The following is a 25,611-nucleotide window of genomic DNA, read 5'->3' as shown; positions in this document are numbered from 1 at the left end:
AACCCCCAAGATTCTCTGAATGAGTGATCTCTTCCTGTGCCTCACAATAACACCCAGCTGTATTTTCTATTTTATTGAAACTACTTGTTGGAAAGGAATAAACACAGTCTGTTTTTGGCCATGGTGGTTCTGTACTTGGAAAATAAATAGCAGGAGAACTAAGGCAGGTGCCATCCAAAGGGCAGAAGGTCAGGTGATGCAAGAAAAGCCATGAGGCCTCGCCTACCGCAGACTTGGAACTTTATTCCCGAGGACCGAGAGAGAGTTTTCAGAGCGGCAGCTGTCGGGCAATTGCAGAAGAAGGGTAGGCTCCAGTGACCCTTGCTCTTCTTTCAGACTAAGCCAAATCCGATGGCTGTGCTGCTGGAGTGGCTCCGTTTCATTTCATTCTGAAATCTGTGCACGCCGACTTGGAAACAGTAACAGCAAAGCCTAACCACATACAATTTACAAAGCTAATAAAAGCAACAGACAATAACTTCCCTATAACGGAAGCTGCTAAAAGTTTTTTTTTTAAATAATTATGACATCATTCTATTTATAGAAACCAGTTCTAAGAATGTCCCTGAATTATAAATATCCCTGTGACAGATTTAAAAAAAACAAAACAAAAAACAACCCACAACAAACAAACAAAGCCAAAACATCGTCCTGATTCCCGAGAGAGAGGCATCAAAACTCTGTGAGACGCATCCAGGCTGGTGAGGCTTTTGCACCCTAGAGTTTTTGGGGAGACGTTTGTATAATGCAGACCGAGACCCCCTCCGATGCTCCCGGTACGTTACCCTTTTTCTATCAAGCTACAAAAAAGGCTTTTCCACAGACGGTACAGTGGGGCTGGAAGCGAAGACAGGGCAGGACACTTAGGGAAGTCAGCAGAAATATTTTGATACCTCCGTGCTTCTGATACCGTAATGGTTTCCGTGCACAGGGCACACGTTTTGCACTTTGTTTGCCAGTACTGTGCGGAGTTAGCAAAGCCCCCCCCCCCCAGGAAGAGCCGGCGAAATCGCAGTCTCGTCCGTGTGCCGTGCAGTTTAAGGCCGCAGAGCCGGCAGCTGCAAGGACAAAAAGCCAGATTAAAGCACAAGCACTGCCCAGCCCGAGGAATCCGATCCGGATCCTGATTACTGCTACTGCTGCCTCTTATCCAGCGCCATTGATTCGGCGGCTGGGATATGGCAGAGGAAACCCAGGCTGCAGGGGGCGCAGCGATGATTTCAGACAGAACGTTGAGATCGTGGGACCTGTGGGAACGGGGGGGTTACCGGGGGTTACCAGACCCCCGACGACTGCCAGACCCCTGGTGCGCTAGCCCTGTAGGGACTCGGGAGCCGCTTGTCATCCAGTGGAAACGTTGACCGAGAGAGGAGCTACCAGCTTCCAGTTTTTTAAGTTGCACTTTTGTGGGGAAGACCTCTTTTTTTTTTTTTTTAGAGAGGACACGGTTGGAAGGACCTGCCCGGGTAAATTCACCGGAGCTGAAAATCGCAGCTAAAAGTCCACGCGGCGCTGAAACGGGGCAGGGTTAAGGTCGTGGCAGGGTGCAGACTCCGCAGGACTCCCCGCCGCTGCCCCTCCCCCTCCTTTTGAAAATGAACTTTCAGATCTGTGGGTACCAAGGTGGCTGCACGCGGCCTGCGCCGGTTTCATAATCGCCCCTGAGGACGCGGTTCTGGCAGAAAGTTTGAATACTTTCCTCACATTCTGCATTTGCTTAAGGCCGCCCTCCCCCCTGTAATAAATAATCAAGGAAAAGAACCGCTGGGGATGGAGGGGAAATCCATAAAATGCAGGCCAGGCGTTCAGAGCCCGAGAGAAAACAAAGTGTGGTGCTGCAGGCCGGCCCGGGAGGGAGGTCCCTGGCTGGATCCCCGCCCCTCAGGTTGCAGGGCAGGGACTTGTGGCCGCTGTTTAAGGGCGACGTCTGCTGGCTGCATTTGGATCGCACAGTTGCAGGGTCCCCCCCTGTGCTTGCAGCTTTACTCCTGCTGTGTAACAAGGAGGTCTGCACCATCAGCACCGCTTGGGCCGAGGCAGGGTCGGTGCTACCTGCAGCGCGGGTTCCCACCGTCGGCAGGCGGACCCAGCTGAAGCCATTCAGGACCTTCGCCCATCCCGGCCCTGGTTCCCCCTCAGGTCGAGCCTTCGGGTGCCTGGGCCAGCAGGACGTAGGTGGGGTTCTCTGCTGATGGCAGACGAGGTGGTCTTTAGTAGCTGGGGTCAGAGGCAGGCAGCAGTCAGGCGTATCCGAGGTCCAGGCAGCAGTCAAGTGTGGCTGAGGTCAAATCAGGTATCCGTCCAAGAGAGAAGAGGGATAGGTAGGCAGGGCAGGCAGGCAGGCAAGGACAAGAACAAGCAGGTAATGTGAAGGAACAGGATGGACAAGGACCAGACGAGCTGGACAGGACTGGAAGGGAAGCAACGCGCACTTCTAGCAGGTGGCTGGACCTGTCCCTGAGGCACTGAGGGAAGGAGAGAGTGAGCCCTTTTATAGGGCTTGGCGTGTGATGGCAGCAGGCACAGAGGAGCTTTTCCCGCTGAGAGCCCTTTAAATGGAGGGAAGGTGGGTGCCTAAGGAGGAGCGCGGCAGGAAGGGGGTCGGTGGTATCTTACCGTGTCGGAGCGTAGCATCCCGCCGCGTGGAGCCACATCGGAAGTCAGCAGCGAGGGCCTGGCTGGGGAGGGACCGCCAAATGTATCAACAAATCTCCTGCTCCTGATGGCATTTTACTATTACTCCCCAGTGCAGGGAGGTGCTTTAAAGCCCTGAATTTATTTCTCTATTTTATGCAAGTTTTCCTAACACTGGAAATGTAACTCCTGCTCAGAGAGAACTCACGTTTTTGGGGCAAGTATTTTCTATGTGCTGTGCCCCGGCGTGGTCCTGCACTGCGCTGGGGGTTAACTCTTTTTTTTTTTTTTTTTTTTTAGCACATGAAATTCAGCGCAAACATTTTTCTCGAATCTTATTACCCGGGGCCATAGGTGCACTGCAGTGGGGAAAAAAAAATCCCCTGGTAGTTGGGAATGAAGGCTGTGGGTGCGACATTCCTGCCCTGGTTCTGAACGAGCTGGAAGCACAAAGGAGCAGGAGAAACTCCAGATAAAAAAAAAAAAAAAAAGCTGGGTGCTCCAGGCAACCAAATATAGGAAACGCACAGGGCCGGCTTTAAGATTATGGCGCCCATAGGCAGAGGGCTGGAGGTAAAGCAGAAGGGAGAGGGTCCCAGTTTTTGGGATGCCTTCAGAATTTGGCGCCCTAGGCACGTGTCTATGTTGCCTGTGTTTAAACCCGGCCTGGGCAACACAAACGCAAATTAAAACTACCATGTGCTGCTGCATGCCACACAAAGGAAGCGCAGTATGCTTGGGCCGGATTAACGATGTGCAAAACGAGGACATCTCGGTGCAGTCGCTGCTCAACCCAGAATTCCATTCCTGACACCCAAAGCTCAGGATGGGCTGAAACCGGGCACTGAATTACTGGAAGAGCAGATAAACTCATTCATGCATCAGTGCAACAGACAGGCGAAGCTGCACCTGAAGAAACATCCTAATAAGCATATTATAATTAATACCTTCTTCCTTACTCTCAAGATGGGGAAAACCCTTTTTGTACATCTGGTCCTGTACATTATCTAATAAATTTGTCTGGTATAGTAAATCATTAAGTGACCCATGTGCGATTCCAGTTTTACATGTTGTAAATGGTTCTGTTTGCCTTCCTCTGGTGCAGTGGGAGGGTCCAGAGCTATTCGTCCTGCCTGAGAGCACGCTCTCCATAGAATAAGAGTGCATGGAATGTTCGGTCAGCCCTGCCCTCTGATTGGCTGAGCACGCTGGCGAGGGCTTGACCATCTCTTTTTGATTAGGCTGAGATCCAGGGCCCCCAAAACAGAGGAAACCGAGCCGTAGAGCAAAAGGCAGCAGCCGAAATGATAGCAGATGAGAGAGTCTGCTAAACCACAAGCATTTTTGGAAAGGGCCTTTCTCTTCGTCAATGTGTTTTTAGGTGACTGTTGGTGTAGGATTTCCTGTGATACAGACATAGTTTCCGAACCATAGCCACTTGTGGATTTTAGCACATCCAGATGTTTTAATTTAATATTGTTGGATTCAGTTTATAGATTTTTACCTTCATTTTTGTATCTTTTCTATTTGTTTTTACCAATTTATTATACGATTTTTGTGCTGGTTGCCATCCTGATCAGGCCCTCACTAATGTCCAGCAGCCGAAATGGGACACAGTTGAGTGGCATTTTGGTTCGGTTCTGTGATGCACATGATCAGAACATTCGCTAGGATCCTATAGGGCCAAGCAGTGAGTGGGTTGCTGGGACTGTAAAAGCCATCTTTCTGGAAACCGCTGTTCTCCAGAGCTTTCCATATACTGAGCAAAGATCCTTCCAGGCTCTCTGCTGGCTGATCTCGTCCTGGCCGTCCGCCCCTCACTGCACGCATGTACTTCCGATATCCCTAAGAGGAGAGCAGGCGCTATACGTTCATACGTGTCATGGAAGTAAAACCAGGACTGGATCAGCCCGTCCTGAATATCCCCTACCTCCTATCTCCTCTTCTCCCTTCCCCTTGCTAAAAAAAAAAAAAAAAAATCCAAACAAAACAGAGCCCGTGGGCAACGCTATTTCAGGGGATCCACAAATTCGAGTGCCGCAACCAAACCTGGTTTTAGACTTTCCTTCATGACTACGCATGACGTATGTTTGCATGCAATGAATATGCAAATGCATATTCATTTTGGATATCCTCCAAACCGACTGATTTGCTGCTCAGGGAGGATCGGATTTGTGGGGGAGGACTGGGAAGCAGGGATGTGGGGTGGAGGGAAGGCTGCTAGTAGGTGGGAAGGTTTCACCCGGTTCAGCTGCATGGTCTTGTCTCCAGTAAGGCCTGGTGCCTGACATTCGGGGAATGAGATGTACCGTGTCGCTCGGCCAGCTAACCCTGAATGTCAGGTTGGGACACATAATCTTCAATGGATTTAGGACACCTTAGCTAACGGCAGATGACTCATGGGTGTTTAACAGACACAGAGAGCGAGCTTTTGTGAACCCTGTCCTATCGGGGCTGCATCAGATTCATGGAGATAAGCCTGTGGTACGCTGATAAACTCTGAATGGCGCACAGCATGGGGGGAAACCCCCCCCCAAAAAAACCTGTACCCTGGATCTTTCTAACACATTTCATCCACACCTGAGTCGCACATCAGGAGCAGATCGGCAGCCGTTTCTGACCCGGAGAAGCCAACGGTTACTGAAGTCTCCGGCGTGGACGATGCATGACCGCGTCTGACGTAGGAGTGGGAGAAAGACAAATATATTATTATTAGGATCTGCTACGCTTGAGTAAATTGTGGCAAAAGAGAGCGTTACTTGTTTACCCAAGGTCACTCAAAGTCACGGGCACGATATTCTTTCCTGAGTTCAAGACGGAGTTTTATTAAATGGGCAAGTTTGCATAATAAACAAACAGAATCTTTTGGAAGGGGGATTTTTTATTTGTATTTTTTGGCTGCATACAGTGGGCCAGTTGAGCCAACACGAGCCAGGGTGGCCTTATCCCTGATTGTGAGTCAGAGCATAGAGGATAAGGATTGGGGTTGGAAACCTTTGGGCAGTGGGGGAGAGGGGTTGCTAAATTTCCCTTCCCGAATCATCTCTGAGTCTCGCAGAGACGACCTAGGCCTTCCCTTGCCTTCTCCGCCTAATCCAAATCGCCTGGCAGACGCGATGGGGCTGATTCCTTTGCGTTGCCTGAGCCCGGTGGCTGTACAGACCTTCAGGTCTGCGTCCGCACTAGTAATGTCGAGCTTTCGGGGCCCTGCACAGCTGGACAAGTAATGGTGCTGGTTTGCAGCACATGGGATCCCTGAGAGCAGGCCTGGATTGGGCAATAGGCACACTAGGGCCTGTGCCTGGGGGGGGGGGGGAGCAGACTGGCTGAAGATTTACTGCCTCCCAGCTGTGCTGAATCTGCCCTCTGCTTCCTGATCCAGCCCCTCTCTTCCTGGGCAGCAGGCAGGGAGCAAAATGGGAGGAGGGTGAGAGCCTGGAGCACAGGGAGATCATTTTGGTAAGATTAGGAGGGGCTGAATGGGGGGGGGGGGGGAGGGCAGTGTTTGTGTGTGTGTGTGAGAGAGAAGGGATTGTGGGCACCAGAGAGGAGGTGTAAGGGGGAGCAGGACCAGGGCACAGCAGGGCACCTTCCTCCTCTCCTTCCACCTTCCCCACCCACTGCAGTCAGATCCTGGAATCCCCCCACCCCCCAACATGACCTCCTCCCGCTCCCCCTTTCTCAATCCCAGAACCTTCCTCTCTCTCCCTCTCTTCCTCCTATCCCCAGTCCTCTTTCCTCAGCCCTCTTTCCTTCTCATACCCCTCCCTCCTATCCCCAGTCCTCTCTCCTCTCTCATCCTCAGACCTCTTTCCTTCTCATTCCCCTCCCTCCTATCCCCAGTCCTCTCTCCTCCCCATCCTCAGACCTCTTTCCTTCTCATACCCCTCCCTCCTATCCCCAGTCCTCTCTCCTCCCCATCCTCAGACCTCTTTCCTTCTCATACCCCTCCCTATCCCCAGTCCTCTCTCCTCCCCCATCCTCTTTCCTTCTCATACCCCTCCCTCCTATCCCCAGTCCTCTCTCCTCCCCATCCTCTTTCCTTCTCTTACCCCTCCCTCCTATCCCCAGTCCTCTCTCCTCCTCCATCCTCTTTCCTTCTCTTACCCCTCCCTCCTATCCCCAGTCCTTACACCTTCTCCTCACCCCATTCCTAGATCTCCTCCTTTCCTCTCCCCATCCCTGCTCCTCTCTCGCTCTCCTCCTGTGCCCATCCCTGACATCTCTTCCCTGTACTGATACCTAAGTCCCCTTTTCCTCTCCCCCTCCCAAAAAAATAAATGATACAGACAGAAGCAGGGTTGGAAAATTATTTCATTTTTCTACTATAAAATATGGACAACATGTTCGCCGATGTTTTCCAGTTTTTGTCACAGAATCTGTGCCTGAGCTTCCGCATCAAAAACTGTGGGACTGTGCCTTACACCTCCTGCTCACCGCTGTCCGACGTTACCGGGGGTGAGGGGAGGCAGAACCGCAACAGCAGTGCCTAGGGGTGGCAAACTCCGAAACCCGTCTCTGCTGAGAGGAGAGAGAAGATAGTTACAGACCTCCAAATGCCTGAAAGGTGTAAATAATGCAGAAGAAGCAAATATTTCTCGGGGGGGGGGGGGGGGAAGTTCTAGAACAGGAGGTCACAGGATGAGGCTCAGCGAGGAGCGAGGCAAAGGTAATAGTGCAAAACATTTCTTCACACAGAGGATGCGTGGATGCGTGGCAGGGTCTCCTGGGGAAGTGAGAAGACAAAAAAACAAGAAGGCCTGGGATAAGGCAAAGAGGATCCCTCAATGCAAAAATCACTGCCAAAGGAAGGAATTTGGGAAGAGCAGGCAGGGCCTGCCAGGCCTTATGCGCTGTCATTTTTCCATGTTTCTAAATCATTGCATTTAAAGAAACCAATACCGAACAGACGGCGTGACGTTTGATAGCAAGAAAAGGCCATTTTGACAGTAAGTGCTGCCGTGCACACGGACGCATGGCCGATGCTAACTGGGTACCCGGCACCGCGTACCCTGATGGTGCTATAGAGCCAAGAAATGTCCGTGTTGGACCTGATTAGCTTGCCGATACCAGGCCAGAAATGTGGGTTCTGTTGCAAGGAACTGCAAGGTAGAACTGGTCAGCGGTTGGCGAGAAATGAGCCTGCAGCGCGGCAGAGCTGAGAATTCATTCCAATTAGAAAACCTTTCTTATTTTGGAGAAACTCCAAGAACACGAAAATTGATACCCTCGACTTCTAAACTTTGTGCTTTTTTTTTTTTTGCTTTCTTCTTTAAACATTGGGGGGGGGGATGGGGGCGTTATCGCTCTTCTTTCAAAATGAATTCTTCCAGAGCAGGATACCTGGAGTTTCTTCGTTTTTTGACTTACGGAAGTTTTATAACCCAACTTAACCACCGTCTACACGGGGGGGGGGGCAAACCGCGACCTGACGACTTGAGTTTCACGAAAGGCCATTATTGGCTCCTTCACGTGCGGGGAGGCCGGAAATGTAACGATATCCTCTTCAGCCTACTTTCAAAGCGCTGTTTCAGCAGGGACAAAGGGCATGGGAAAGTCGCTCGGCAGAGGTCAACCAGCTGCAAGTCCCGGGGAGATTCAGAGCGAGGCGGTGTCTTCCTGCCCGGTATCGGATGGCCCGGGGTTTGTCGCGTGGTTGATCTGCTCACAATGAGGAAACCCTAAACTGTAGTGCTTCAGGCAACCCACACCGGACGTCTGGGGAGAGCGCCGCGCCGTTGGCGCACGGCCTTGATAAATGCCGTCTCCTTCAGCAGCTGGAGGAGTCGGGGGACAGAGAGAACGTGGCCGGCGGGGGGAGGGGAGTGCCACAGCGGCGCTGACGCACAGCCCCTCCCCCCTCTCTTTGGCCCGAGAATCGGATACCCGCGGCAGCTGCTTATGCTGCCTTTGCCTGAATGTGGGACGGCACAGAGATTAAGCAGATTGTATCTTGGACCTGGCAAATTCTGAGAAGGCAGGCAGGCAGGCGGCGCTGCCCGGCTACCAAGCTCCTCCGTGCTGGGCCCCCGGACGCAGCAGCAAAAGGGCCCCGTGGGGATAAGTCCAAGCTGGGCCTGCCGTGCGTATTGTGCCGGAAGAAGTGCTGCACCCAGGCTCTCGGCCAGTGTTGCAGGCGCGTGTTTATAGTTTAAAGAGGTCGGGACGAAGCCTCTCGGGGAATTTCAGGAAGATCAGTTTGGCCCAAAGCCACCCCCCGCTGAAGCCGGCGAGTGGACCGGTGGCGCGGCCTCCTTTGCAATGTGAAAGTCCTCCTGTCCCACGGGCAACCAGAAAAACATCGCACAGAGAGGTGGAAATAAGCGGTCACTGTGACCTGGATGGGATAAAAATCCAAATGAGCTGCAAGGGATTTAGAAAAACACTTTTTGAAAAAAAAATGTGTGTTTTTCTCAGCCCAGGAATGACAAAGGGAGGCCCAGTAACAAAAAGTCACTAAGACCTACTCATCAAGCGCCTCTTTTTAGCTTCTTCCCAGCTGGCTCTCATCAGGGAGCTTTCTTGGTTTCCCAGGGTATGTTGGTTAGTGAGGAGGGCAGAACTGGCAGTGCACTTCCTCAGGTTACTGCTGTGCCTCGCCGTTTGACTTCCTGGTGGAACTGGGGGGCTGCCGGCCCATGAAGAAGCTAGCCCAGCCCTTGTTTTGTGCGATTGCATGCACAGAGATGTGGCCCCCCCCCTGCTTCTTCTTGGGGAGACTGCAGCTTCAGCTCCCTCTCCAGCCCCGGGACTGGATCACCCCCCCCCCCCCCCCCTTTAGACTGACTGAAGCGGCTCAGGATATTTATTTTCCCCTTCCTTTGGAGCAGGAAGAAATCCGAACACCTTTCAATTTACCCTCGGGTGGTCGGGGTGATTCTCCCCCACCTCACCCCCAGCGGGAGGATGGGGGAGGGCTGCATCTTCCCCTGCCCTTTCCTCCCGTAAGTGCCGGGACGTCTCCCTTCTTCTCTCCCCGAGGCGGTGAGGGCGACGGCTCCGCAGCATCCTTGGGCTGTAGCCAAGCGGGGAATGGACTGAGGGCCAAGGTGCCCCTGGATGTAGCCTGATGAGAATTTTCCAGATTAGGAAAATGCATTTCATGTTTCCCACCCTTGTCTTGTGAAAAGCAGAAGGTGCAGCAGGCAATCCCGGCTTCCCTGACAGCTTCATTAGGTGCCATTGATCAAAGCCTTAATAAATCTGATCTGCAGAGAAGGCTGCAGGTAGGATGGAAATCCCCGGGGGGGGGGGGGGGGGTGTCTGTAGGTTTATTTATATATTTTCAGTTTTGTGCACGCCCAGTGGGGCACAAGTCAGGGAGGCGAGGGTGGGAGGAAGGGGATATGAATGTGGACAGAGATTAGGGCCGGAGCAAGCATATTTGGCGCCCTAGGCGAACCTTTGGTTATTCCTCCTCCCCTCCCCCCCTAGCAGTGGCCCCAGCGCAGCACCTCCATCTTTGATGGTGTTGGCTCTGGTACTGCTTCCCTTCTAGACATCACTCTGGCAGGATTTTGCTGCCCCCAAAGTCGGGGCTCTCTGGGCAACCGCCTAATTTTCCTAATGGAAGCACCCGCCCTGACAGAGACGAGAGTTTTGCAAAGATAAAAAAAAAAAAAAAAAGCAGGCAGGAGGACTGCTGGACTCTGCCCTGCCAAAGGTTTATCAGCTGGAGGAGGGGAGTGAATCCCAGCAGTTAAGGTGCAGCCAGGGAGGGGGGGGGGGTTCTGAAGCCACTGGAGTGCAGCGTTTTGGAGGGAGGCGCGAGGAGTTTTCCCACAGCCGAACTGGCGAGGAAGGGATGAGGCGCTTTTTATGCAGGGCTGGCGCCAGGCATTGGGTGGACCATGCCGTCGCCCGGGGTGCCGGAAGTGGGCAGGGCGCAGTCGCTGGACGTGAGGGCGGCATGCTTTTTTTTTTAACGTGAAGGACTCGCGCTTTGCGATGCGTCGGTCGGTGAGGTGAGGGAGCTCTGGCCACATGGGGGGGGGGGGGGGGAGAATATGACCTCGTGGTGATGTCACTGCCTAGGGCGGCTGGACACCCTCGCGTCGGCACTGACACGCGTGGCTCGGGCAGGGACACGCGTCCTGGATCTCCCTCTAACCGCACGTTTTGGGGGTGGTGTGGGGGGGGGAGCGTTGTTGTTGTTGGGGTTTGGTTTTTTTTTTAGCTTACTTTCTGAAGGAAAAGAAGCTTTTCTCTTTGGCGTCCTTAGCTGCGTCTTGGAGGCCCAGAGGGTTTCAAACTTGGCCCCCCCTCCTTCTGGGGCGGATGGCCCAGCAGCAGATTTCTGGAGCTCTGACCCAACCCCCGAGTGCTTCTTAGGAGAAGGAGCAGTCCTGTTGTGTCATTCCCCTGCCCGATGGTAGCTGAGCAAACCAAGCCCCAGAGAGCCGAAATAACTTGAATGGACTCGCCCAGAGGTTCCGTGGAGCACAGCTGGAGTTTACTGTGGCCGAGCAACTCACATCGCTGGCTTGGACGCACAGCAGTAGACACCAGAGACGTAACATTATTTATATTTTTTGTTGTTTATACAGGAATATTCTCCACTGTCTCCAAAAAAAAAAAGTACACTTAATTGCTGGAAATGCCCTGGAAGAAGACTGTATATGTATATGTACATATATAGTCTCCTGTGTGTTGTGCAAGCACTAAACCTGGCCAGCCTGGTGCCAGTTCCTGCTCCCAGTGCTCGCTCACAAAGACGCTCTTATGGCGTGAAGGCTCAGGCAGTAGCACAGAGCTCCATTGTCTCCCCTGGAGCCGCTGCAGTGCTCGGCTGGAGGATTTGCCGCATGGTTTCCAACAATTTTCTTCCGAGCTTTGAGAGGCACCGGATGACCGGAGCAGGCCAAGCCCCAGTGAAGTGAGGGTGGCCAAGGAGCATTTGTCCAGCTCACTGCCCCCTAAGGCTGCCCTGGCGTGGACCTTCAGACGTTGTCTGAGTTTTATTTTTTATTTTTCTTTTTTTTATAAATCTTAACTGGCCAACAACTTGAGGCCCATTCCAGGTATACAATAGTTTTGCTCAAATATAATTTGGGTTCTGGCTTTTCATTTTATTTGGGGCCTGGCCTCTTCCTCCTTTATACTTTCGAGTTGATCGGTGCCCTTGTTGGGTTACGGCACCTTGACGAGCCTTCAGCCACCCACCCACCTTTTCTTTTATTCTCTCTCTCTCCTCCTGTTAAGATTCACAGACTCTGGGTGGAACATAAGAAAATGCCACACTGGGTCAGAGCAAGGGCCCATCAAGCCCAGCATCCTGTTTCCAACAGTGGCCAATCCAGGCCACAAGTTCCTAGCAATTACCCAAACATCAGATCTCAAGCTACCACTGCTTATTAATTACCGTCATAGCAGTTTATGGATGTATCCTCTAGGAACTTATCCAAACCTTTTGTAAACCCAGCTACACTAACTGTCTGTGGATGCCAACACGAGTGTGCACTCGAGCTTGAGGCGGGAGCAGGACCCCCTTCATGACCAGGGCCTAACACTCTCTCCCTCTGCCCTTCCACAGCATCGGAGCTCCTGCCGGCCCGAGATACCCCTTGCTAGATCTGGGAATGGAGTCCAAGTCTCCCCGGCCAGCACTGCTGCTGCTGCTGCTGCTGCTGGGCCATCCAGTTGGCTCAATTTACTTTTTTTTTTTTTGCGGGGGCGGGGTAGCATTTTCCTCTCCTGCTTAGTCAGAACCAGCTCTGGGATCCTGGTGCCACCAGCCATTCATTTGCAACTGCCAGGGGATTCCTCCCCCCCCCCCCCCCAGGACATTGCAGCCACAGACCTGAGGCCAGGAGCCATGCATTCGAGTTCCTTCCTGTATCCCGAGCTTTAAATCCAACTGCGGAGGTGCCGTCCTCAACAATGCCCATGACTTTCACTCCCTGATGGGCTCCGAGCACTGCCTCCGCAGCATTCCCAGGCCCCAGCTGATCCAGCCCGGGAAGCAAATCAGAGACCTGCACACTGCCACCAGATAACAGAAGGAAAACCAAGAAAAGGTTCATAATCCTACTATGCTAGGTCTAGTCAAAGAAAATGTGCCCCATACTGGACCCAGAATCCATCGGGGGGATGATGTTGTTATTTTTGCCAGTAAAAAAATTGTTGAAACTAAAACCCATCCATGCAACCAAAAGTGAAACTTAATTTATTCTGTAGTTGGCTTTTCTGAAAATAAATAAATATGAATAAGAGAGGCAGGGTCCCTGGTAAACCCCTGCTGCTTGGGTCTGTGTGCAGTGGAGACTGGCGTCAGCACTGGACACGCTCTGCCTCCCCAGCATATAAAGGCGCTGCACCTGGACTCTGCTGGTCCAACAGCACCTTTTCCAGTGGTGCTGGGTGTGCTTCAGCCCATGATCCTCGGCTTTACCATAAACATGACGCAAAGCCACGAGGCACGCTAGGAGCCTCAAGAAAATGCTGCAGAACCGCATTGTTTAACGTGGTGATTCAGAGGTGCTGCCGATGCCGATGCTCTGCCCTTGTTTGGAGACTGCATTAAGTGACTCTCCTTGCTTGCTCGGTGACAGAAAGAGAGGAATCTCAGAAAAGACAGGTTGGATCATTCTGGCTGTCCTGGGAAGGGATTTCCTCTGAGCACTGCAGCTGATGGCCACTGTCTGCATGATCTCCCGGGGGCTCTGCTGTGGGGCTACCATCCTGCTCCTTGCTTCCCTGTAATCCTGAGGCTGTCTCATTTATTCTTAAGTATTTCCAGCAAAGTTCCTGTTCCAGTGTTTTTAATTTCTTTCCAGATTTAAAGAGATTGTTTCATAGTCTCCCACGTTTTGTAAGTGAATTTTAATTTATATTTTGCCTGCTGTGGTTCCCAACTTGAGGCTGGTGAAATATTTCCACATTTAAAGCAAACCGTACAGATAAGGAGGTGGCCATTAAAAAATTATTTGCAAAATCCCTATTTTTTTGCCGCAGGCTGATAGTGTTGACGAGCATTACAAGGGGGCCAGTCAGTTTATTTTTTCCTCACTATTTCTCGAGTGCACCCCATTTTCTTCCTGGACATTATAGGTTTTCTCATCCTTTTCAGGAAAACTACCCCTCAAATTATTGCCGTTCGCAAGAAAGATTTTCAGGACATGGCAAAGCAAATGCCGATCAGGCGACCAAAGACAGATTCAGATCAAATTATCCGTGAGGCGGGCTCTGTAGTTACTGTATATTCCCCAACTATAGACTTCAGCGTGGCATTTTGGTTCCTAAAACAGCTCCAGTAACCAGTGGTGGCCAAAACAACAGGCCCATTGTATGCCGTGGCCTATTGCAAGTGGAACCGTGCCAGTATCTATTAATCAGGTTTGCATCTGTCCAGTGAACAGCCAGAAACTTGTCTTTAAAATGAAGAAAAAGGCTGTGTGCCTGGGCCGGGAGGCTCAAAGGGGCTGAGGAATTTGTGTGCTGTACACACGTGAGTGTCGGAATGGATCATTTCCAGGGTCCCCTGAGGTTGGTAATGAGATAATAAGCAGAAAAAGATTTTTAGACTCCTGGTGCTCTGTTGCAGTGGTTTTCAAACCTTTTTTTTGGTTAAGGAACCCTATCACCATATATTGTGAGGTTCCGAGGAACCCCCCAGCTCCCTCCTCTGCCCCTCTCCCACTGAAGATATAAAATTGCTAGGAGCCCTTTAGGGTGGGTCCGGGAATCCTGGTTGAGAATCTTGTCCCTTTTTAGATGCTCCTTGCATTTTTTTTTTTTTGCAGGGCCTTATTATAGGAGCCCATTATCAGCTGTGTTTGGCCAATAAAGTTAGCTGGATAAACTGGCTAACAACATTTTGGTGGGATATTCAGTGGCACCGCTGAATATCCCCGACTATCATAAAGTTAGCCAGATAAGTTTATTTGGCTAACTTTAGGACTGACCAGAGTTAGCCGGATATGGTATCTGAATGTTGGATAACTTATCCAGCTAATCTTTGCACCAGAGTGGAAGATGCAAATTAAGTGGGGGATGGGGATAAAGCTTGGGAAAGTGACCCGATCACCTCTGTAAGCTGTGCATTACGTCTCTGCTTCACGCCTTTGCTTGAATGTCCTCTTGTCTTCTGTGGTGCAGTAGCAGCGGAGACATGCAAAGAGGTGCATCAGGGTTTTACCCATCCTGAGGAGCCAATTCCTGATGAGCCAATTCCTTTCTGTAGTTTGCATAACATGTGCTGCTGTGGCAGAGTGGTGAACAAGTGGTGGCCACTCTCACGTTAGCTCCGATTGTGCTCTTTTTAAAAATGCATCTCCAAACCAAATCGTGGTACTAGGATCGCAAATTTCTGGGCAGTCTAGGAGGAGGTTATAGAACAGGGAACCCAAATTCGAGATTTAAGAAGGAGGTCTTACAAGTCCTTTAAGAAAGAAAGAAAAAGGCAATGTATTTAGCAGCTCTAAATACAGCGTTCCCAGGAGCATAACTTGGTTGGGGAGAAGAGTAGACCTGCTCATTGAATATTGAAATATATGCACATAGTTTCTCCGCCCACCTAAGCCCCATCCTGAAATATATAGCAGGGACAAAGTATGCAACTATTTTTGGACCCGAATGTTTTTCCTGCTAGGCAGCAGTGAAAAGTGTCACCTATGGGCCTAGGTCACTAAGCTTTTTTCCCATAGACACTGAATGGGGGAAAACCTTAGTATCTAGGCCCTGTACATGTGTGTATGTTGCAGCCAAGCTGTATGCTCATGCAGGCCGATGCCAGCGCATGGCTTAACATGTGATTGGATGTGCGTCTATAACCCCTGATGCAATAAGGGGATTAGTGCATCCAAAACGGGCATGCAGTCGAGCGAGTAACTAATAGCGCTCATCACATGTAAATTTCATGTAGATGAAGCTATTAGCTAATCCCTGCGATTCAAAACATTTCCTGCAGAGCCAATGTGCCCATGGCAACGCGGCAAATTTTACGCCAGCCCGGGGCTAGAAGCTTAAAAACTTCTCCAACACAAGGAAGGTGTGTTTCCAAATTATCTGGTGTGTTATGCACTGGTATCCGCGTGCTCCAGAGAACTCAGCTGGCCCCAATCTCCCGGCACAACTATGGGGGGCCCGCCCCCCTGTATGGATTTGGCTAAAATTTTGGTAGTAGTGATGCGAGCTCCTTAATTCAGCCACATCTGGCCATAGAGGGATGGCAATTTGTATCATCCATTGAAGGGCATAAACGGATGGACAGACCTAGCGACACGAGGTGCTTTGCACGCACTGATGAAATGCACCTAGAATTAGCATTTTCCCTAACACAAATGCAAGACTTGTGACTTTATTAGGGATAAAAGTATAACCTTACCATGCAATCAAAGCAATTAAGTCAGCAGGAAGCAGCCGCCTCCGTCTCCAGTGCGTGCCGCTGAACCTTAGCTAAAGTGGTTCCAACTTCATTCCTGTTACCTAATGTGTCATCTTATATATGGAGAGAGTGGAATTTCAGCTGAGACTTCAGTCGGACCAACCCTCTTAATGGGCGGGGGTTCTTGGCTGAATGGAAGCAGCACATTTCATGTCTGTGGTTTCTTGTTGGCAAACCCATTGGCTTTCTGTGCTAGGCTGAAAGGAACTTGATGATGGATAAAGTGTCCTTGCAGTGAGAATACAGAACAAAGCGCCAAAGGTGATTCTAAGCAGCGCTGAAAGATAGGCCCATGCTTCTGTTCTGGATAGTTTTAAAGTAAGTATGGGGAAAGGTGGCAGAATTTATTCCTAGCAATGTCTTGTACTGCTGTAGATATCTTCTGTGCTGGTTAAGGTAAAATCTTTGCCAACACAGATGCATCTGTTGGTTTGCTTTTCTATGGTGCATGCACAACTCCTGCAGAGATCATGTGCTACCTGTTTGCTCAAATAAAGGGCTTGATTTACTAAGGCTTTTTTTTTCTCATGGGGAGGACCAAGTTTCAAAACAGATTTGCAGTTACCTGGCTAAATTCCCAGGGCTGAAAATTGCCATCCCTTCAGTAGCCAAAAGTACATGCTATTCTTTTAGTGGTGGGTCCAGGGCTGGCTTTTCTATTGCCATTTCGGGGAGTAGCACCAAGGGTTTCTGTATTGCATGAGCTCACAGGGCTCTGCCCAATGCTGAGATGATCAGAGAGCAGTCCTCTGCATCCTACTCCAGGCAGTCTGCAGGGAATAGGAGGTGAGGAGGATGAGAGTAGAGGAGACAGAACAAAGCAAAGTAAAGAAGAGCCACTCTGCTCCCTAATCCAGCTCCTCCCTTCCTGTTCTCTCTCCTTCCCCTCAGTCCTGCAGGAAGTGGGAGAGCTGGGAGTGAAAAAAAAAAGGTTTTGTCTGCATCTTTGTGTTTTAAAATTTGTAGTCTCTTATTTTATATTTGGTGAGGGTTTTTCTGTCTTCGCAGTGTGTGTGTGACCATCATGAGTTATTCCGCTAATGTGTAGTTTCTATGTAGTCCAGCTTGCTCTATTTTCCCAATAGGAGGTATTTTTATTTGTATTTTATTTTATTTAAAAAATGTATTTCCCACACTTTCTGCAGTTCTTGGGGAGATAACAATATAAAACAATCATAAAAATCGCAATCTAAATAAAAGTAAAAAAAAAAAAAAGCTAAAGATATAATAAATATGCTGTGTCAGACAGAACAATATTACAATCATACGGGAGGCCTGCTGAATTAAACTCAGCACAGAGGGAAAGCAAAAAATATCCTGGGCAGCAGGTAGGTTGCTAATAATTTTGATTTCAGCCCACCTTTCTGAATAATGTTGAAGGCATTTTAAGAATAAATGTATTTTATTTTGTTGAACTTTTCATTACAAAGGAGTTGGGGGAACTTATCAGCCAGATGTCCCTTTATTTTATTACATGCTCAATCTATATCGCTCCAACAAAGAGACAGCACACTAAGGCTCTAAAACATCATATAATAACAATATAGTATGGGGGGCGGTAATATTCAGTCATTGACTAGCTTGCAAAGTTAGCTGGACACTTAGCAGTGCAGAGAACCTAAGTTATCCGGCTAACTTAACTCCTCCCTGGAACCCGAGGTTACCTCGCAATATTTTATCTGCTAAACTTTAAATAGATAAGGGAGGAGGAGAAATATTCATAAGTTGACATTTAGCCATATAACTCACAAGTTATCTGGCTTAATGCCGCTGAATATGGACCCCCAATAATTTAGCAAATAAAAATATCCCAACCCTTGGTCTCCCATAAAACGTGACTGTCACAGGCCTTAGCATTCTCCCACTAAACAGGCTGTGTCTACAAGCGAGGCGGAGAATCCGCCTCAAGTCTACCAGATGCTGCAAGGCTCTGCTTACTCTGGTCTATGTCGTGATCCAGCCTTCTCTCAGCTTCGAGGGGAGAAGGTCGTCGTCTCCCCAGTAGTCTGCTCAATTTGAGGGAGGACAGATAGCTCGGAGCATGATCCAGTGCACATATTCAGAAGTTGCCATAGAAGAAACAGCTGGAATAAAATGTAGTCAAGCCAAGCGCAAAAAAAAATCTCATCTATAGATAGAATGCTTAAAAGTCAGAAAACTGTGGCTTGAGAGTTATTGTTTACTTCATTGCACCCAGTTTTCCACTGCCATTGGCCATGCATTTTCTCTTTCATACAGAAATAAGTGGTCCCACCATTAACAAATGTTTCATGTACCATATACTGTATGTAAAATCCTAGACACACACATGCAAGTTCATTATGAAAATTAGACGAAGGCAACAGGAAAAAAGCCACTTTGAGAATTTGCCGAATGAAAATGCTGTCCCTCTGCAGAATTTGACCAATGCCCCCTCCAAGGAGCGACTATGTGTGTGTGTGTACATTTTTTTCTTTTTTTTATGTGAGCATCAGTTACTTTAAACCAACAATTCGTGAGCGCCAGTATTAGTGTTGCATTTCTGAATATAGAACAAAGAAAAATGTGTGTGAGCGACCGTGTAAAACCTGTGGGCGACTGCTCCCGTGTTCAGCTTCGAGGGCAGCATGGTTGTGATCCCTGTTGGCACCATGTACACTTCTCCCGCGTAATGTAGAGAAACAGGGCTTTTTTTGTCCCAGTACAAATCCCGCCTCGTTCATACAGTGCATCGTAAAGCAGACAAAGGAGCACCCGGTTTGTCCCCATCCTGTGGCACTGCAAGTCCTGCTGCATCTTCAGTCACCCTCCTCCCTCGTCCTTACGGCTTCCCTCTGTCGTTGTCCTGTTTGAATCTTGTCTCTGGTTTGTTTGCTACTTTCTCTGCTGCTAGGGGGCTTTTCCAGGCATCCACCCCCTCTTTCCAAATTCAGATTACAATTACTTGTGCCGGAGCTTTATTTTTCTTTAAAAAAAAAAAAAAAAAAAAAAAAAAAGCCGCCTCCTTATCTTATGGAAACCTTTAGACATTGAATTGTTCCCTAGTTTGCTTGGAGCTCTTTGACTGGTAAGCTTGTCCTTTGAAACAGGGAGTGCTTCCGGGGACGGGAACTTTCAAACCGGCGTGTGTGTGTGTGTGCACGTTTGCGCGCGTATGTCAGCCCACGGCCAGGGTCGCGGCCGTTTTATGACACGAGCACGCTTGTTATAAAATTAGTCTGGCCGCCTGCACGTGGGCGCAGGCATGTGTGTGTGTACAAATCCCGCTTCTGCCACATGAGTTGGAGGATTTTAAAAGCCATGCACGCCCATGCCATTCCCAGTTTAGCAGTTCATCCGCCAGTTCACCCGGTTAGCCCTGACCCTTAAAACCCTGCAGATCTGCCTAGTTTTCTTTATTTTATCACTTCCACACCAGCCGTAGCAGACATAAACTTATGCTGCAGGGGACCTCGACACGCGCTGGGCGCACAAGTGTTTTATGTGCACATCTCTGGCTCACGCCCACCCCTTGTTGAAAACATTGGAGACGTGTGCGCTGCGGGAGATACGCGCGTATCCGTGTGACTTTTAAAATCCCCTCGGCTAGCCCAGCTTATTCGCACATCCCCTAATTAATGCGTGCGGTGGGCTTTTAAAACTCACCTTAAATTGAATAGAATTTGCTCTGTTTAGGAGCAGAGAGTTCAACTGTGACTTAATCTTTCTTTCTTTTCTAGGACACAGGCAAGATGTCAGCTTCAACAGAGGCCGTGAATGTCACCACGAGGTCTCCAGAACAAATTTTATACCAAAGTAAGCACAGCCTAGCAGCCTCTGCTAGACCCGTGGCGCTGTGTATTCTGTACCCTGCCTTTAGACAGGCACGTTAGGGTGTCACGTGCAATAATGGGATCTCTCATGAATAATGGGATCTCTCATGAATAATGGGATCTCTCATGAATGCTTCACAGATGAATTCAACTTTACTGACTTCTTTTTTTGGCATGGAAGTTATAACTGTTGGCTTTTTAGACTTTACTAATACAGTGGACATTTCCTCACTGTAAGATCCTTCTGTGCAAACATCTTGAGGTCCTTCCATGCCCGTCAATCTGCTGAGCAATTAACTAGTCAGAATTTTGTGGCCTTCAGAAATTGATAGACTCCGACTCAGTATTATGTTTACTGGAATACCTCAGCAGCCAGGTAAACCATGTAGCACAGGGAAATAAAGGAAGTACACTTTCAGTAAGGCATCCAACTGCAAAGTTAAGCACACACTTAAAAGCCTGCACAGCAGAAGTTAATTTTGCAAACACATGGTACCCGCATCCACTGAGTTTAAAATCGGGTTGTTAAGCATGCAACATTTAAAAACATTGCACTAATTACTTTTTTGTACTTCTCAAGCACCCACTTTTCTCCACTTGACTCTGATTCTTGAGGTCGGTTCTTCCTTTAGGCTCCCCAATCGCCCAGAGCGCGGCAGTGTTTGGGGCAGCACACGGGGTTTTGCTGGCTGACTCTCTTGGTCAGGGCCTGAACCTCGGGCTGCAGGGAGCAGGAGGGGAGGAGCACAGAACAGATCAAGGAAGAGCCATTCTGCTCCCTAGTCCAACACCACCTCTCCTGCTTCTCTACTCACTTTCCCTCCAGCAGAAAGCAGGGTGGGAGGGCGAGAGTGGACAGAGCAAAGCAAAGGAACCAGGGAAACCAGTAACGAAGAGCCACTCTGCTCCATAATTCAAACTTCCCCACTGGTCTCGCAAGGAACAGGAGGGGATGGGTGAGGTTGGAGTGGACAAAGGTTCCGTTTTTTTAATGCATATTTCTATTTAGAATTTGTGATCACTTACTCTGTATGTGATGAGAGGTTTTTCTGTTCTACCTGTATGACCAACATGAGGTATTCTGCTAAGGTATAATTTCTAAGTGACCTCCAGCTAGTTCTGTTTTCCCAACTTGCAGGTGTATTGTTGTTAATAAATTTCAAATTTTCGCCTACCTTTCCACTTAATGCTCAAGATGGCTTACAGCATTTTTAGAATTCAGGTACAATAAGTCCCTGTCCAAATGAACTCACAGTCTAAGCACCTGATTCACTAAGGGGTCGATTTTAAGACCCGTGCGCATCCATGTGCGTGTGGTTCCTGGCGCGAGCACATGGACGCGCTGATTTTTACAACGTGCATGCATTAATGCGCACGTTATAAAATATGGGTCCTGCACGCATATGCGTGTCGGATTTTCCTGTCCGCGCGTGCATACGCGGGCAGGTGGTCAACTCTGTGCGCAGGGGTGGAGGAATTTAGCAAAATGCGCGCAGCGATGCAATCAGGCCTCCCCCAGTTCCCGCCCAGTCCGTTCCAATTAAGGAATAGACTGGGAGGGACCCTTCCTACCCCTAACTCTATCCTTCCTCCCTCTTCCCCTCTGCTCCCCGCCCCCTGATCCTACCCTATCCCTAAATGTTTTTATTTTCCACTGGGTCTCCAGTGTATGCAAATCTATCTCATGCATAATCATTGTGGCAATCCTGAAAACCTGATTGGATAAGTGTGCCTCCAGGAGAGGATTAGGAAACGCTGTGTAATAGTTTAATATTTGCATTGCTGCCTTTTCAGAGATAGGGTTGTTGCTGTTTGAGTTCTGGGAGTTGGTGTTGTTTTAGTGTGGCAGGTTTGCTATATAGGCTCTGAGTGACATTTTTTTTTTCAGGGTTTTGTGTTTATTTCACAAAATGCCTGACAATGGAAGGAGTTTATGCCCCTGCTATTGAAGTGACAAAATAATTTAAATATCTTTTTGTATGTGTAGTTAGAGGAGACATCCCAGTTCAGCTCAGTCAGCCATTTCAAAGACTACCTTCTGCCAATGTGCTAGATATTTCTTTTAATTTATAAACATTATCTATTTCTTGATCTTTTGTTTTCATTCTTCCCCCAAAAAATCACAAATGATCCATTCAGCAGACACTGCGATATGATTTCTGAAACACAGTTAAAATTATGGTGGGGCAATTTTAAAAACGGAACCTTTTGGTTCAAAGTCCCAGGTACTTTTACCTCTGGTCTCCGCACCAGCTCTCAGAGAAGGTAGTAGCACACTTCTCATTTGAACCAAGAGCACTTCTAGGTTTATTTAGAGTGGGCAATTTTTAAAAAGCCCTTTTGCCAGGGTAAGTTGGTATTTGGCTCTTGAAAATTGTCTTCATGTATCCAGTTATGGAGGGATGGTGGGGGGGTCATCATGATCAAATCTCAGAGGAGGGGAGAGTGGTCTAAGGCTCTGAAAGTTAAGAGGAGGGGGAGGCCACGCAAAACTGAAGGTTTACCTAGGGTGCCTTATAGTGTTGCAATGGCATTGAGAATGCAGCCTCCAGTCCTGTAAGGACGATCCGCTCGAAGGCGGGACATGACCTTTCCTTCCCAAACTCCTCGTCGCTTCAACAAAAGGATCACGATGTCTGTTTTAAAAATGTGTTTCTATGTATCCCACCATATCCCTGACTGAAATATGCTAAATGGACCTTTGCGTAGTGGGACAGGCAGACATTTAGATAAAATAAAGCAGGGGCGTAAGGCTAGGCACATTTTCAGTATGTCAGGATTCCTCCATACAACACCTGTTGAAAATGTAAGGTATGCCTGCCTGTACACACCCTGGAACAGGTCTTTTTTTTATGCAGGCTAGCGTGCACCTATTATGAAAGTATTCAGGCAGCTGAAAATCCACTGTCCCGCATACATCTGACTTAAGGGGATAAACTCTCTCTTTACATGTGCAAAAGGCAACCGAGTCTTTGAAAATTCACCCCAAAGTGCCTTGCCCAAGGACATCCAGAGGGTCAGTGATAGAAGGGGGATTTGAACTTGCATCCTAAAACCTCAGACTTCTCCTGATGTTGTAGTTCACTGCTCTACGTAATTAGACCTCACAAACGCCTGATTAGGTTTTATAATGATCAAGTGGAACAGAATGCAGGCAATGGAGTTAAGCACCTCAAGCTTTCCAGCCAAAATCCTTCTGTTGTGTGTAAGCATTTAGGAAAATGAAATGTTCTGGTAAAACAGAGAGAACAGCAAGTGAGGGAATGCACTGTGGTAAAATGAAATGTTGTTCTTTTGCAGGTTCTGGAGCTATAGTAGCTGCTATCGTCGTCGGGGTGGTCATCATCTTCACACTGATTCTGATCACACTGAAAATGTACAACAGGTCTGTAAGAATGCCGCAGCGCTCCGATTTGCATTCAGAAAGGCTCAGTAAATAGACAGGCCTCCGGTTTGGTGGGGGTTTGCTTTTAAGTAGACCCAGAGCCGGTTTTGTTTCATTTTCTTCAGGTTGGGGGCGGGAGGAAGAGGGAGAAGAATTATTTTTAATTAAATAAATGGTAGGCATGTGTTATAACAGCGGCTGAAAACAAGCCAGTTTTTGATCAAGTTTAGATTTAGTTTCACATCTTTCCATTGAGAGCTGTAGGGATTTTCTGAGTTTGCAACTGAGGCGATGAAAGGCGAAGGGACTTGTCTAAAGTCACAAACAGCATCAGCAGGATTTGAACCCTGGCTTCCAGCCTGCTGCTCTATTAGGCTCCTCCACTCCAGAAAGAGAACGTATGGCCTAGCTAGTCTGCCCATACACGCCGACTGCTCAGCTCTGCAATCCCTCCCACTCCCTCAGAGACCCCCTGTTTGTCCCATGTTTTCATGAATGCAGACACTGTCCTCGTGTCCACCACTTCCACTAGGAGGCCGCTCCGTGCATTCACCACCCTCCCTGTAAAGAAACATTTCCTTTACATCCCTTTTTCATCCTAATCTCATGACCCTTCATTCCAAAACCTCCTTGCCGATGAGAGAGGCTCACCTCCTGTGCATGGAAACCGTGGAGGTATTTACATGTCTCTATCATATCTCCCCATCCTGCCTTTCCACTAGGGTATACATGTTTAGATCCCATAATACATTATATTTATGTCAGGCTGGATCCACACCATACTGGCTAAATCCCTACTTTTTATAATGTTGGAACTGAAATGCTCTCCTCTTCACACTCCGTTTCATTAACAACACTGAATATTGGGTTGATGCGGCGTTTAAAAAAGGCGTAACGTACGTGTGTTGGTAGCACATCTGCTACGGGCCTACATTTTTTTTTTAATTAAATACACATACGTAGTTGCCAAACACGTTTCTAATCTAAGCAGAGAAAGGTATGCATGAACTTTAATGTGCCTAGAAATCCACTTAGCTGGATATGGCTGACTTAGGGGAGTTAACTCTACTTTTTGACCTGCGCAAAAGGTGCTCAAGTCTTTGGAAATGTGTGTGTGGAGACACGGTGCACTGGAAACAGGGAGGGGGGGAGAAGTGGGGCTCTCGACGATCTGTGGACCACTGGCAGTCTGATGACCGCCAGGAGGCAGAGGAGTGACGCCATGGACACTCCACCCATCCATTTCACGGATCTTAAAACAATTCTGCAAAAATGCAGCCTTTGTTTGCTTCTTCGGTTTTGCAGAGGCAGTAGGAGAAGACAGATCCAGGGGAATATTTTTGTTTTCTCTGCTTTCTCCTCATCCTTGCTGGAAATTTAAGAGAGGGGGGCGGCAGTGAGGGAAGCATGTTTTTATAAGAGGGGGGAAAAAGAGGGTTGTAGCCTGCTGTTGGCATGCCCTGCCACTGAAGACCTTCATATTAGTTCCCTCCTTCTAATGAACTGGAAATGCTACCCGGGCTATTGTAGAAGCTCCCTGGGGGAGAGGAAAGGGGCTGTCATCATACGGCAGGCAGTGCCTCACTGCGTACGTCTTGTTTGCAGGCACACAAGAACAGAGATGGAGCTGACGTCAAAAAGCACCAAAAAGGTGACCATCCCAAGTTCGACAGGACAGAACAGTCTCAACAGCCAGCCGATATCGTTAACGCCCATCCCACCAGACGTTCACCTGGCAAACAGATGACCATCCCAAAACCCTGACTGAAGTTGCTCTTCATGTTTAAACTGCATTTTGACTCTCTTTTTTTTGTAGAGCTGGGCCTGCATTAGAATATCGACTGTTTTCTTCATGTTTGTGATACAAGGAACAGCCCAACAGTTTGAGGGGGGAGGGGGGGGCAAACTATTCCAGCCTGGAGCTCCTCCCCTCCCCCTTTTTAATATTTATATTTGTAGTGTAACGTTACACTTGCTACATAAACTGTACCGGAAAGGTAGAGATCCTTTCTGTTCATAAGGTGTACTAGGGAACAGCAAAGAGAAGCTTAACCCATGCTGCCGTAGATCTCCTGGGTGCCAGGTGTCCCTTGCTGCTCCTCAGGTAAGTTCCAGGCAGCGCCACCTGGCCTTGCCGCAGAAGGACCAGATATCAAGGCCCCTTCTACTTGCACTTCACTTCTGTGGGATATGAAATGGTCATTATTTTTAGCACTAGGCATTATTTGAATTGTGCAACAAAGCTGTATTTAAAGTGATATTTGTGTTTCTAATAAGTCTTTTTTTGACTTTTCACGTATGCGATTAAACGATATAAATGTGTCATTTTGAAAGTCCCTTTTGCTGCTGCTTGTAATTTTTTTTTTTTTTTTTCACCTATCAGTTTCCACTCCGTGCTTTGTAAATTCCAGTTCAGT

The 25,611-nt window shown here is 48.7% G+C and overlaps 1 protein-coding gene across 2 annotated transcripts; it reads left to right on the top strand.

Moving 5' to 3' along the window:
- Window positions 1–719: 719 nt before the first annotated feature.
- On the top strand, window positions 720–25,530 carry NCMAP (non-compact myelin associated protein). Of its 2 annotated transcripts, XM_029620020.1 has the most exons (5): window positions 731–776; window positions 13,410–13,444; window positions 19,717–19,792; window positions 23,110–23,194; window positions 24,800–25,530. In XM_029620020.1, exons 1-5 carry the CDS (start codon window positions 746–748, stop codon window positions 24,939–24,941), a joined length of 369 nt encoding a protein of 122 aa, XP_029475880.1. In that variant the 5' UTR covers window positions 731–745; the 3' UTR covers window positions 24,942–25,530. The 2 variants fall into 2 exon arrangements, with proteins under 2 accessions (XP_029475881.1, XP_029475880.1); XM_029620021.1 differs by lacking the exon at window positions 13,410–13,444 and having other exon boundaries at window positions 720–776.
- Window positions 25,531–25,611: the final 81 nt, after the last annotated feature.

Source organism: Rhinatrema bivittatum, chromosome 11 (genome assembly GCF_901001135.1).
Source record: "Rhinatrema bivittatum chromosome 11, aRhiBiv1.1, whole genome shotgun sequence".
NCBI lineage: Eukaryota > Metazoa > Chordata > Amphibia > Gymnophiona > Rhinatrematidae > Rhinatrema > Rhinatrema bivittatum.
Note: the sequence above shows the minus strand (reverse complement) of the source record. Positions and strands in the feature narration are given on the sequence as shown.